General features: G+C 41.7%; 1 protein-coding gene and 1 long non-coding RNA gene across 2 annotated transcripts in view; both read left to right on the plus strand.

Annotated features, from left to right (window-relative positions):
• CCNT1 (cyclin T1) overlaps nucleotides 1–14481 on the plus strand; it is a 51931-nt gene that overhangs the window by 16929 nt on the left and 20521 nt on the right. Inside the window, exon 3 of the mRNA XM_084877396.1 lies at nucleotides 6961–7089. Within this exon, the coding sequence (XP_084733522.1) occupies nucleotides 6961–7089 (129 nt within the window). The remainder of the gene's footprint in view (nucleotides 1–6960; nucleotides 7090–14481) is intronic.
• Nucleotides 7229–11090, plus strand: LOC311619327. Its single transcript, XR_014794475.1, has 2 exons — nucleotides 7229–10252; nucleotides 10755–11090. It is a non-coding gene; the product is annotated as an uncharacterized lncRNA (long non-coding RNA).

The raw sequence follows: 14481 nt of genomic DNA on the forward strand, positions 1-14481 counted from the left end.
TGAAAATAGAAGTCAACACATTAAAAAACAAAAAACAGCCAGGACCGGTTTGGCTCAATGGATAGAGCGTCTGCTTGGGGACTGAAGGGTCCCGGGTTCGATTCCGGTCAAGGGCATGTACCTTGGTTGCGGGTATATCCCCAGTAGGGGGTGTGCAAGAGGCAGCTGATCAATGACTCTCTCTCATTGATGTTTCTAACTCTCTATCTCTCTCCCTTCCTCTCTGTAAAAAATCAATAAAATATATTAAAAAAAAATAATAATAAAATAAAAAAATAAAAAAATAAAAAACAAAAAACATTCAAGTAGCATGTTATTAAATAACTAGAAGTCTGATGTATGAAGATTCGTGCTAGAATGGGCCTTTTTTTCCCTGGCTGCCGGCACCGCTTTTCCACTCCAGCCTAGCCCCTGAGCTGCCTATTTCTGCTTCAGCCCCACCTTCCCATGGTGCCCAGATGCCCTGAGAGACCAGGGGTGGGGTTAAATGCGTGCATTGTTGCTGATGCAAGCTTCCCAATTCCTCAGTGCTGTGTATGCAAATTAACCGCCATCTTTGTTGGTTTAATTTGCATATCACTCCTGATTGGCTGGTGGGTATAGCGGAGGTATGGTCCATTTACATGTTTGTTTATTATTAGGTAAGATGAATGGATTACCAATGAGATCAAGAAAGCAATAAACAACTTCCTGGAAAAAAAATGAAAATGAACACACAACTCCAAATCTATGGGTCACAGAAAGCAATTCTGAGGGAAGTTCATAGCATTACTGAACTATTTCAAGAAACAAGAAAATGTTCAAATAAACAATCTAATCCTACCACTAAAAGAATTAGAAAGAGAACAAGAAAAGCTCACAGTAAGAATGAAAGAAGGAAGAAAATAATAAAGGATAGCATAAATAAATGATATAAAGACTTTAATAATTCACCAGATCAGTGAAACCTAGAATTGGTTTCTTGAAATGATAAACAAGATTGCTGAACCTTTAGCCAGGTTCATCAAGAAACAAGGAGCACCCAAATAAAATCAGAAATAAAACAGATGAAGAAACAACTGCATCACAGAAATACAGAGGGTTGCAAGAAAATAATATGAATAACTATGCCAACAAACTGGACAACTTGGGTGAAATGGACAAACTCCAGGTGACATATACATAGAAAAATCCAAAGACTCTTCCAAAGAACTGCCAGATTTAATAAATGACTTTAGCAAAGTAGCAGGATACAAAATTAACATCCAGACTTGATGGCATTTTTATATACCAATAATGAACTCTCAGAAAGAGAAACTAAAAAAATCCTATTTACCATCACAATAACAAAAAAATATAAGATACATGGGAATAAACTTCACTAAGGAGCTAAAAGAACTGTATTCATAAAACTATTGGACATTGGAAAAAGAGGAAGATAGAAACAAGTGGGAACATATACCATGTACTACATGGATTGGAAGAATTAACATAATTGAACTGTCTGTACTACCTGAAGCAATCTACAGATTCAGTGTAATCTCCGTTAAAATACCAATGGCACTAACCAGTTTGGCTCAGTAGATGGAGCATTGGCCTCTGGACTGAAGGGTCCCAGGTTCAATTCCAATCAAGGTCATGTACCTTGGTTGTGGGCACATCCCCAGTAGAGAGTATACAGGGGACAGCTGATAGATGTTCCTTTCTCATCTGATGTTTCTAACTCTATCCCTTCCCCTTCATCTATGTAAAAAAAAAAAAAAAAAAAAAAAAAAAATCAATAAAATATATTCTTAAAAAAACACCATTGGTGCCTTGGCCCATGTGGTTCAGTGGTTAGAGCGTTGACCTAGGCTCAAAAGGGTTCAATTCCCAATCAAGGGCATGTACGTGGGTTGCAAGTTCAATCCCTGGCCCCAGTTGGGGTGCTTAAAGGAGGCAACTAATTAATGTGTCTCTTCTTCCCCCCTCTCTGAAAATCAATGGAAAAAATATCCTTGGGTGAAGGCTTAAAAAGAAAATCAAATACCATTTGGCATATTTCATAGATCTGGAACAAATATTCCAAAAATTTATATGGAACTAAAAAAACAAAACAAAATAGCCTCAGCAATCTTGAGAAAGAAGAACAAAGTTGGAGGGCTCATAGCATCAGATATCAGACTGTACTATAAAGCCATTGTAATCAAAACAGCCTGGCCAAGAGCAGGTTATAGGCCAATGGAACAGAGACCCCAGAAGTGGATCCACACCGTTATGGTCAATTAATATTTGACAAAAGATGTAAGAATATAAAATGGAGTAAAGATTGTCTCTCAATAAATAGTGTTGGGAAATTGGACAGGCACACACCAAAAAAATGAAACTAGTTCGCCAACTTATACCATACATAAGAATAAACTCAAAATGAATAAAAGATTTAAATGTAAGTCATGAAGCCATATAAATCTTAGAAAACAGGCAATAAAATTTCATCATCTCATGTAGCAGTATTTTTGCTGATACATCTCCTAGAGCAAGAGAAACAAAAACAAATGGAACTATATCAAAATAAGCTTCTGCACAGCAAAAGAAACTGTCAACAAAATGGAAAGGAAACCCACCATTGGGGAGAACCAATGATACATCTGGTAAGGTATTAACTTTCAAAATATGCAAAGGACTCCTACAACTCAACACCAAGAAGTAATTTAATTTAAAAATGGGCTGAGGACCTGAATAGACACATCTGCAGGTAGGACATGCAGATGGCCAATAGACATATATGAGAAAATGCTCAATGTCACTAATCAGAGAGATGCAGATTAAAACTACAATCATAGCTGCCAGAATGGCTACCATCAATAATCAACAAGTGCTGGTGAGGATGTAGAGAAAAGGAACTCTAGTACACTACTGTGGGAATGCAGACTGGTGCAGCTACTATGGAAAATGAGTTTCCTCAAAAATTTAAGAATGGAACTGCTATTTGACCCAGTGATCCCACTTCTGGGAATATGTCTTAAGAAACTTGAAACACCAGTCAGAAAGAATATATGCACCCCTATTCATAGCAGCATTATTTACAACTAGAGGCCTGGTGCATGAAATTGGTGCAGGGCGGGGGTGGGGGGGCGGGGTGGTGGTGTCCCTCAGACCAGCCTGCACCCTCTCCAATTTGGGATTCCTCGAGGGATGTCAACTGCTGGCTCCCAACTGCTCGCCTGCCTGCCTTTCTGATTGCCCCTAATCCCTTCTGCCTGCCAGCCTGATCACCCCCTAACCACTCCCATGCCAGCTTAATTGATGTCTTAACTGCTCCCCTACCAGCCTGTTTGCCCCCAACTTCCCTCCTCTGCCGGCCTGGTCACCCCTAACTGCCCTCCCCTGCAGGGTTGATCAGCCCCAACTGCCCTGCCTTGCAGGTTTGGTCCCTCCCAACTACTCTCCCCTGCTAGCCATCTTGTGTCCACATGGGGCAGGATCTTTGACCACAAGGGGGCAGCTATCTTGATCTTGTGTGTTGGAATGATGGTCAATCTGCATATTAACTCATTAGGTAGGATAGAGGCCTGGTGCATGGGTGGGGGCTAGCTGGTTTGCCCTGAAGGGTGTCCTGGATCAGGGTGGGGGTTCCCTTGGGGCATGGGGTGGCCTGGTGAGGGGCCTGTGGTGGTTTGCAGGCTGGCCATGCCCCCTGGTGACCCAAGCAGAGGTCCTAGTATCTGGAATTTATTTGCCTTCTACAATTGAAACTTTGTAGCCTGGAGCGGAGCCAAGCCTTCTGCTTACACTGTGGCTGCTGCCATTTCTATTTGGATATGTTTACTTTCTATAATTGAAACTTTGTAGCTTTGAGTGGAGGCTTAGGCTGGCTAGGGCAGGCGGAAAGCTTGGCCTCTTCCATTGCCAGAGAAACCCAAACCTTCCTCCTGCTCTCTGTGGCCACAGCCATCTTGGTTGGGGTTAATTTGCATACTTGCTCTGAGTGGCTGGTGGGCACAGTGGAGTGGTGGTTAATTTGCATATTGCTCTTTTATTAGGTAAGATATCTAAAAGCTGGAAACAGCCTATTAGTATATTAGTGGGTAAAAATCCTGTGATACATTTACATAGTAGAATATTATATGGCTGTCAAAAAGATGGAGCTCTTACCCTTTGCAAGCAAAGATAGACTTGGAGATTATTATGCTAAGTAAAATAAGCCAGTTAGAGAAAGACAAATAATGAGATGTCACTTATCTATGGAATCCAATGAACAAAATAAACTGACAAACAAAATAGGTCTAAAAGCATGGACTCATGGGGCAGAATAACAAATCTCAGGGGGTGGGAGGGACGGGAAGAGATTAACCCAAGAACTTATATGCATAGCACATGGATACAGCCAATAGTGTGGTGAAGACCTGGGGTGGGGTGGGGGCTAGATGGTGGGGCCAAAGTAAGGGAGAAATGGGAGATATCTGTAATACTGTCAATAATTTTTAGTTATCTGCATCACTTAACCTACTGACTTTAGTATTCAAAATGTGCTTCATGCCCTGATACTCCATTTCTTTGTTCATCCTCATTTTCCTCTGGTTCTGTCCTTACCCTAAACTCTAGGAATGTACATATAACAAAGCTCCATATACAACTGAAATAGATATGAATTGAATTGTGGAGAAAAATCTCTTATATCAAAGTGTAACAGAACAGCAGGAATACACAGTAGTTCCCCTTCATCAAGGTTTTTGCTTTCAGTGTTTTCAGTGATTGTGGTTGAAAATATTATTGATAAATGGAAAATTCTTGTAATAAACTGATCATTTTTTGTTGTTGTTAATCCTTACCCAAGGATTCCCCACTCCCCCCATTCAATTTTAGAGAAAGTGGAGAGGCAGGAGGAAGGGGAGATGGGGAGGAACATTAATGTGAGAGAGAGAGACATCAATTGTTTGTCTCCCCTACATGCCTCAATTGGCGCCAGGGATTGAACCTTAAGCCTTTCAGTGCTCAGACTGACACTTAACCACAGAAATACCATCCAGGGCAACAATTGCTAAGTTTTAAATTGCACATTGTTTTGAGTAACATAAAACCTTTTGCAGTCTTGCCTGAGTAGCCATCTCAGTTATAAAAGAGAAAGAAATGGAGGGAGGGAGGGAAGAAGCGAGGGAGCCAGACCATATTCACAGTAACTTTTATTTTGGTATGTTGTTATAATTATTTTGTTTTATTATGTTAATGTTATTAACCTTATTGTGCCTAACTTATAAATTAAGCTTTATCATAGGTATGTATGCAAGGAAAAATCATGCTATTCTAAGTTTTAGGCATCAATTGGAAGTCTTGGAATGTATCCCCTGATTATAATGGTGGATTTTTGTATTAGAATGCATGTCAGTTCTATTTATTATAGTGAAGTGGGTATTTCAATTCTATAAAATTTTTTATTCCTGGTGAATTCTAGCTCTTGTCATTGCCATCTTTGATTCATTGAAATTGTTTTAAGATTCTAGAGATGCTCTACTTCCTGAGGTTCCCTAGATCAGCAGGCTACATCTATGTCATATTGCTCTGATCTTTTGTATTATTTAGTGTCTGTGTTTGATATCTACTTGTGAATTCCCCCCATTTACTTATTTAGATTAATCCTAACTCAAGGATATTTTTCTATTGATCTTTTAGAGAGAGTAGAAGAGAGAGGGAAAGACAGAGAGGAGCATCGATGGGTTGCCTCCTGCATGCGCCCTGACCAAGGTGTAACCAAGATGCAGACCGATGCTCTACCACTGAACCAATCCAGCTAAGGCATTTCCCCCCCTTTAAGTGCCTTCCATAACCTGTTGAATATACTATTATGCTTTGAATTACTTTTTTAAAAAAAATTTATTCTCCATATCTATACAAATAAAAGGATAATATGTTAATTAGACTGGGAGACCTTCTGGAAAAAGCCTTGGTGGCGGGTCCAAGGCAGAGGCGGTTAAAGGCGATCAGGCCAGTGGGGAGGCATAGTTGGGGGGAAACAAGCTGGCGTGGGTAGGGGGGGTCAGTTTGGGGCTAGCAGGCCAGCAGGCAGAGTGGTTAGGGGTGATCAATCAGGCAGGCAGGTGAGCAGTTAGGAGCCAGTGGTCCTGAATTATGAGAGGGATGTCCCAGATTGGAAAGAATGCAGGCCAGGCTGAGGGACATCCCCCACTCCCCTGTGCACAAGTTTTGTGCACTGGGCCACTCGTTTATATATATAAAAGCCTAAGCAACTGTTTCAACCAGATGAATGCTCAGTAGCTATGATGTGCACTGACAACCAGGGGGCTGATGCTCAACGCAGGAGCAGCCCCATGATGGCCAGAGCGCTCCCACAGCCAACTTCCCGCAGCTGGCCAACCTCCCCCAGTCCCTCCCCCTAGCTGGCCTGCCCAATCACTGAGGGACCCCATTTGTGCATGAATTCGTGCACCGGGCCTTTAGTATAAGTATAATTGAGATAATTCTCATACAATAAAATTACCTTAAAGTGTACAGTTCGCTTTATAGTATATTCAGTCTTGCGCCATTACCACCACAATCTAATTCCAGAACATTTACGTCACCCCAGAAAAAGAAACTCTTCACACTTTAGCAGTCACTCATTCCTTTCTCCTCCCAGCTCCTGGCAACCAATCTATTTTTTTCTGTATGGACTTACCTTTTCTGGACATTTCAGTGTACTCCTTTTAAAGTATGTAAACTGTTTTAATACAAACTTAATAAAGAAAGCTCTCTATTTACATTTAGTAGCTTCTTGATTAGGTAGCTTTTAATGAGAGTTTGTTGCAGGATCAGTTTTTAGAAGTGGATGTGGATTAATGGGTAGGCGAGGGGAGGACTTTTTTTTTAAGTACAGGAAAAAGCATAAACGAGGTGATGCAGTTGAGGTAAGCAAAGAACTTGGCTTGAGACTTAGTTTGTTTTTAGATCTGTACCTTGATCTAGAAATAAACAAATGGTAAATATGATTTATTTTTTCCCATCTAGTCTGTGGCTCCAGCGGCCTTGTTTCTAGCAGCTAAAGTAGAGGAGCAGCCAAAAAAATTGGAACACGTCATCAAAGTAGCACATGCTTGTCTCCATCCACAGGACTCACTTCCCGATACCAGGAGTGAGGTAAGGGATTAATTACACATATGTTTTTTCTTAAATTTTATTATAACTTAGTTTTATAACTTTGATTTATTGAAGTCCTAATGGGGGCTATTAAAGGAATCTTTTAGTTTTTGTTTTTTCCTTAACAAAAACATGGAAATTTTATGGCAGAAGTTAATTGTATTCATTGTAGTAAAATTGGAAAACGTAGAAAAACAGAAGAAAATATATCACTTAGATATAATTTGGACCACAGATCTATAAGTTAACCATCATTATTTCCAGCTTCTTTTCTATGAGTAGCTATATATGTATATACTAGAGGCCCAGTGCAGGAAATTCCTGCACAGGTAGGGTCCCTATACCTGGCTGGTGATCAGGGCCAATCTGTAGGGCAACCAGCAGGGTGAGTAGGGGAGAGGGGTTGGCCGCTGGCACCCACCATGGCTGGCCTGGCACAGCCCCGCTCACGGGCTGCAGCTTCCCGCTCCCTCCCCACTGCTGCCACCTGCAGGCTGGGGGCAGCTCCTGCATTGAGCATCTGCCCTCTGGAAGTCAGTGCATATCATAGTGACTGGTCATTCCACCAGTCATTCTGCCATTTGGTCGATTTGCATATTAGGCTTTTATTATATAAGATGTTGTGTGTTTTTTACTTACTAAATCCCAAATATTTTTCCATTTTTTTAATTTTCCACTTGCTTTAATCCTCACCGTGGATATTTTTCCATTGATTTTTTAGAGAGAGTGGAAGGGGGAGAGACAGAGAGAGAGATATTGATGTGAGAAAGAGATATTGATTGGTTCCCTCCTGTGCACCCTGACCATGGTCTGGGCTGGGGAGGAGTCTGCAACTGAAGTACATGCTCTTGACCAGAATCCAACCCAGGACCCTTCAGTCTGCAGGTCAACAGTATTCAATAAGCCAAACCGGCTAGGACAATTTTCCACTTGCTTTAAATGTAATATTTCATTGTATACATGTATATGTATGTGTGTGTGTATTTTAATCATTTGCTGTTTCTAAGAGAACTTTCTAAGAAACTACAAAAGTTATATATGTTCATTATAAGTGAAAGTTAAAGCATCTCCTCTCCTTCTCCTAGGAAGAGACTGCTGGTTACAGTTCGGTATACTATATTCTTTTAGATTTTTGTGTGTGGGGGAGGGGGCAGAAGGAGGCGGAGAGAAACAAACATCAATGTGAGAGAGAAATATTGATTGGTTGCCTCCCCTATTCCCCCTCAACTAGGTATGTGTGCTGACTAGGAATCGAACCTTTGGTATGGGATGATGCTCCAACCAGCTGACCCACCCAGTCAAGGCATATTCTTTTAAACTTTTATCCTATGCATATATGTACAGCTTTTTTTCTCTCTCCCATCCTTTCTTGCTTTTCTTAATAAAGGGAAGGCTTTATAAGTCAGTGACTAGGGTGTGGTGAGTTGTGAAAATTGGAGAGGTCTGACATTTGTAAGTGCTTGCAGAAAAATTATGGATTACTTTTGCTAAATTATTTAAGTCCCTTACAGTGGATACATGAGTCATCATTTATCAAATAGATAAATAGAATTGTGTGTTCTTATTGGAAAAAGGGATTTTGGAGGGGGGATATTTATTTTGTGTGTGTTGACAGTAGTCCCTAATTAGGTGAATTTGACTTCCTTCATTTTCTCTTTGGGCTACACCAGTAGTTCCTATTGAAAAGAGTTATTGCTCTGAACTTTTATTTAGGTTTGAGACTAATTACTAAATGTCATTTGTCTATAGAATTGACAAAAAAAGACAATTTTATTTTAACAAAATAAAACAGAAATCCCTGGCTGGTGTGGCTCAGTTGTTTGGACATCCCATGCACTGAAGGGTTGCTGGTTCGATTCTTGGTCCTAGCACATGTCAGGTTGCAGGTCTGATCCCCCATTGGGGGGATGAAAGTGGAGGTGGCTGGTGAGTGTTGCACTCTCACTTCAGTGTTTCTCTCTTCTCCCTTTCTTGCTCTCTAAAAATCAGTAACCTATTAAACACACACACACACACACACACACACAATAATAATAATAATAATAACCTCTGCTTTTTTTTCTTTTCTGAAATATATTTACATAACTTCTCACCTGAATCTTTTTTTTGTTCGTGTTTTTTTATTTTCATTTTTTATTTTTTTTGGTTAATCCTCACCCAAGGGTATTTTTTCCGTTGATTTTTAGACAGAGTTGGGGGGAGGCAGAGAGAGAGGGGAGAGAGATATATCAGTGTGAAAGAGAATATCAATTGATTGCCCCATGCATGTACCCTAACCAAGCCTGGGATTGAACCTGTAACCAAAGTACAAGCCCTTGACCGGAATTAAACCTTTGACCCTTCAGTCCATGGGCTGACACTAACCACAGAGCCAAATTGGCCAGGGTCTGAGTCTGTATCTTTTTTGTGAGGTGATTAAGTGAAGATATTTCCTTCACTTTATGCAAAAGAGAACTAGCATAGTTGCAAGTGCTTCCTGGACTTCAAAATGATCATAAAGTTAAGTGGAAAGTTAATTATAACATAAGTCTCTTTACTCTGGGCTCAAGTCTAATTCTCCTAAAGTTCTAGACCAGTGCTGTCCACTGGAGATATAAGGGGAGTCATGTGTTATGTAAAAAAATTTATTTATTTATTTTAGATAATTTTTGTGAGTTTATTTGAGCCAAACTGATGACAATTGCCAGAAAGCAAAATCTCAATGGGTTGAAAATATGCCCCAAAGAACGTCAGTTTTGCAGCTTATTTTATACATTAGAATCAAAGGAGGAGGCATAATGGGGTTACAGAAAATTCATTGGTGGTAGATTAGAAAGGCCAGAGAAAGCAAAATCTGTGAGATTGGATGAAGAATAAAATGGAAACACAAGCTCCTTTTACATAGGTAGGTATAAGATAGACAAACATATACCAAACATAGATAAGGGATTTAGGGAACAAGATAACAGAAGTCTCTTGCTCTGATGGGAGGTTGTACCCTGAGGGGTCTGGAAAGGAGATTACTCTGACATTTCAAAGGTGTGTTACCTCAGATGCAAAAAGGCTACAGACAAGCTTACTTAAGGTAAAGTTTGACCTTTGTCAAGGAAGCTACAGGCCTAGGACTAGGACTTGACTACCCACTATGGCTCACTTTTTATTAGGAATTGTTATGTTTAGACCAGTGTTTCCCAAACTTCTCTCATGATGAGAATCACCTGGTGGAGTTGTTAAAACACAGATTCCTGAATCCCAACTAAGAAGTGCTAAACTAGAATTTTTGAGAACATATAGGTAAAATTGCATACCTATCTTAGTGCTCTGTATATAAAATCTGTCTTAGAGCACTAGTTAAGTATACAATTTTACCTATATGTTCCCCAAAATTCTAGTTTAGCACTTCTTAGTTGGGATTCAGGAATCTGTGTTTTAACAACTCCACCAGGTGATTCTCATCATGAGAGAAGTTTGGGAAACACTGGTTTAGACCAGGGGTCTTCAAACTTTTTAAAGTGGGGGCCAGATCACGGTCCCTCAGAGAGCTGGAGGGCCGGACTATATGAACTACTAATTCCTACTGTAACACCTCGGCTGCGCTCACTGCCCAAAAAACCTGGCGGGCAGGATCAGACTCCTCTGTGGGCTGCATGTGGCCCGCGGGCCGTAGTTTGAAGACCCCTGGTTAGACCATCCTATGTGGTTACTTTTTGTCTGAGTTCATTGGATATGCTATGCAGGCCTCTCCTGAGCTTATCACGTTTAATATATGGCTCCTTTTTTTTAGTCCACAACAATATGATAAGTTTAAAAAAGGAGGGAAATGCCGAAACCGATTTGGCTCAGTGGATAGAGCGTTGGCCTGCAGACTGGAAGTTCCTGGGTTCGATTCCGGTCAAGGGCATGTACCCTGGTTGTGGGCACATCCCCGGTAGGGGGTGTGCAGGAGGCAGCTGGTCGATGTTTCTCTCTCATTGACGTTTTTAGCTCTCTATCCCTCTCCCTTCCTCTCTGTATAAAATCAATAAAAAAAAATTTTTTTTTAAGAAAGAATTATCTTTAAAAAAAATAAATAAAAATAAATAAAAAAGGAGGGAAAGGGTATGGCAATGGGTAAGTGAAAAAATACATGCCCAAAGCATGTCATCCAAGCAAGTGAATTCAGAAAGAAAAAAAATCCATGAAATCAATAAAATTAAAGAAAATGTCACCTCTGAAGTAAGAGTTCAAAGAAGAGACACAAGGATTTGAAGAGGAAATGATATAACAACCAAAGGAGATGTAAAAATATGACCTTGTAGAATAAGATTCAAACTTCATAGAAAGGAAAGTTACATAAAAGTAATCAAAAAGATTACATCTATAGTCAGAGACAAGGACAGAATTGAGAAAATGAAGCAAAATGAAATAAAACAATAAAGAGCTAAACTGGATTAGAAGAAAGTAGTATTTGAGAGACAAATATCTGATATACAATTTTTTCTTAAAGACAATAGCAGAAAAAATGTAATTGAAAAATTAAGATACAATATATAAGAAATTTCCTCAAATAAAGGAAAATCTTAATTTACCTTGTTACGCCCAGACTTCTTGATCCCCAAGGACCACCAGGGAGCCGAGTCTGATGCAATAAACAAAAGAGCCTCTTCCATGCTAGCATGGGCTCTGTCCCACTCACACCGACAGTATGGCAGAAAAGAGGCTGAACTTGGACAGGTCAGGGGGTTTTATAAGGGTGGTGATGTCACTGCTTTGGCTGACCCTGATTGGTCGGGTGAGGGCTAGGGTCCAGTTACACAAAATGGAGGATAGCTCCGCCCTACCCCACAATACAAAATGGAGTCAGGAGTTAGCCTTGCCCTGCCCTGCCCTTTCTTTCCCCCCTTGTCTTATGTGCATGAGTGAAATCATTGACTCAGCCTACTTCCTTTTAGGGCATTCGCTGTTCTGTTATACTTAGTCCTAGACTTTCTCACTGGCTAGTAAAAATGTTCTTGACAACATGAGTAAGAATCAGCATAAATAACAAATACAGTTAGCAAGACCCTTAGTACCACAGTTCCCATCAGTATTGTCTTCACTGAAGTCCAGTTCCCCTCCTGCAGGCATCAAGTCTCCTTCTGGCCTGCATGGAGCCCAGGCTAGGGATGTCATAGGTGAGGCTGCTAGTTGCCAGGATCCAGGCCATGCAGGAGATGAGAGTCGTGTAGTCAGGTCTGGGTGCCGTCTACTTCAGCAGCCGTGGGTGTGCTCAGGATAACAGTGTAGCATCTCTTTGAGTCCTTGGGCAGAGAATTTCTTTACCCACACTGAGTTTCCAGGCTACAGGGTCTGCGATGGGCACTGACAGTGCATCTGGAACGAGCAAACTGCAGAGCCTGTAAGGACTTGAGCAAGGGAATGGTTATCAATTTCAGTTTTCTCCTCCTTCCTAACCCTGGGAAGGATGGAGGGAAGTTTACCATACATGATCCCAAAAAGAGGGGGGAAATCCATCCCAGTAGGGGGTACACCTGGCCTATAAGAGGGCGAAGGACGGGGTTGGTCCAATTTTCACAGGTTCTAGGATGTATTTAGTTAAACTCCTTACTTTGAGATACCTTGGCTACAAAGGTTGGGCTGTTATCTGATCCCATGACTACTGGCAGCCCAAATCTAGGTATAATCTCCTGGAGTAATCTCTTGACTACATAGAGGCAAGCACAGAAACTCAGAATTCTTGGTGACACCTAAGTGGGTAACCTGGTGTCACTGGGCAACTAACGTCTGACCTAGAACCTCTGGGACCAACAGTTTTGTCATCTGGAGGGTCCACCAATCATCTGGTCCTTCAGTGGCTTGCTTCTGTACAGCCGATTCCTTCTGTCTGCAGTTGGTAACTCCCTTTCTCTGTGGATGGCACAGTGTCCCCATCAAAGGGCCTGGATTAAGGCCAAAAGTTCAGGGACTGTGCCCAAATGGTGTGGTCCAGGGTGACTACCGCTGCCTCTGCCTCGTGTGGTGATGATGGCAAGCACTGCATCACCTCCATGCAGCCACGAATGGGCTCCTCTGGACCATCATCTGGAAGCAGGCCGGCAGGGCTGACAGCCAGTGTAGCTCCTGGCCCAGAGTCTGCTTATCTCCTCCTTCACCAGCAATGCTATGGTGGCCACTGCCCGGAGGCACACTGGCCACCCTGCTGCCCCAGGGTCCAGTCTCTTAGATAGGCAACAGGTCTCTTCCAGGGACCTAGAGTCTTGAATGAGAACCCCTTTTGCAATGCCCCTTACTCACGTAGCGGTGGAAGGGCTTCGCGACATCTGGCAAGGCTAGGGCAGGTGCTGAGATGAGTGCCTTTTTTAGCTCCTCAAAGGCCCGTTGTTCCACTTTGGACCAGTTCAGCAGCTGCATTCCCCCAGTACGTGTTCCTTCCGAGGTCCACAGTCCTTCTTGATGTCCAAGGAAAACAGGCAGTTTGTCCGGTGGCTTCCTGGACTGATGTACGGGTCCTACCAGCTCTCACAAGACTAAATAGGCTGCCCCAGTGTCCACCAGGAAACTAACAGGCTTGCCTCTCCTAGCTAACCTGTCAGGACATTCTTTTTCTGTGCTCTCCTTTTTCATAACTTTTAAGCCTTCTTTTTATATCCTTCAAAAATACATAACCATGCCTCAAATTTTATAGAAAAAGCAAGAGAGGAGGGAGCAGGTCCAGTACTCTGTTCCCAGGCCTCCAGCCGCTTGAAATTTAAAATGCCACATTTTTCCTATAGATACAGATCTAGCTGCACCTCTAAGCCCCCTAACAGAACATCGGTGAAAAGTGTCCAAGCAGTCACCGGGGGTTAAATCACACAAATAATTATTCTCACACTGTTTTAAATCCTTAAAATATAAATCAAACATCACACTAATAGAACAATCTCATTGTGGGTCAGGGGTTCACAAGGGAATTTCTCTCCTTGTCCCTGCCACCACTACTCGAAACAACCCCTGAAGGGGGATGGATGCCGGGTGGGCAGAGGCAGGGAGCGTGGCGCAGGTCCCAGATGGCGAAGGAGGTTCTCCCACCGAGGCGTTTTCATCTGGCAGTCCACTTCGTTTCCACTGGGAAAGGCACTTGCCTCCTGCTAGTAGGGGGAGCGGTGACCCCTACATTGCAATCAGACTCCCTGAATTTTAAACAAAGCATTGAGTAATCTCATTGCAGGAGAGCAGATAGTTTCGCCCTCTCCTTCCACCTTTGAATTCCAGAGGTGGTTTCAGCAGTGGAGTTTCACTTCTTATTACAGATTTTAAATTCCAAATACAAACTAAGATTTTAATTTGAACAAGAAACCACATTCTTTAAGCATATCAAATCCCCAAACCTTCAGAGCTCGAAAGTCAAACATCCAGCAACTCCCCATTAATAAACCTTTATATTTTCAAGAA

The sequence above is a fragment of the Pipistrellus hanaki genome (assembly GCF_964339955.1).
Source record: "Pipistrellus hanaki genome assembly, chromosome: 3".
Lineage (NCBI taxonomy): Eukaryota > Metazoa > Chordata > Mammalia > Chiroptera > Vespertilionidae > Pipistrellus > Pipistrellus hanaki.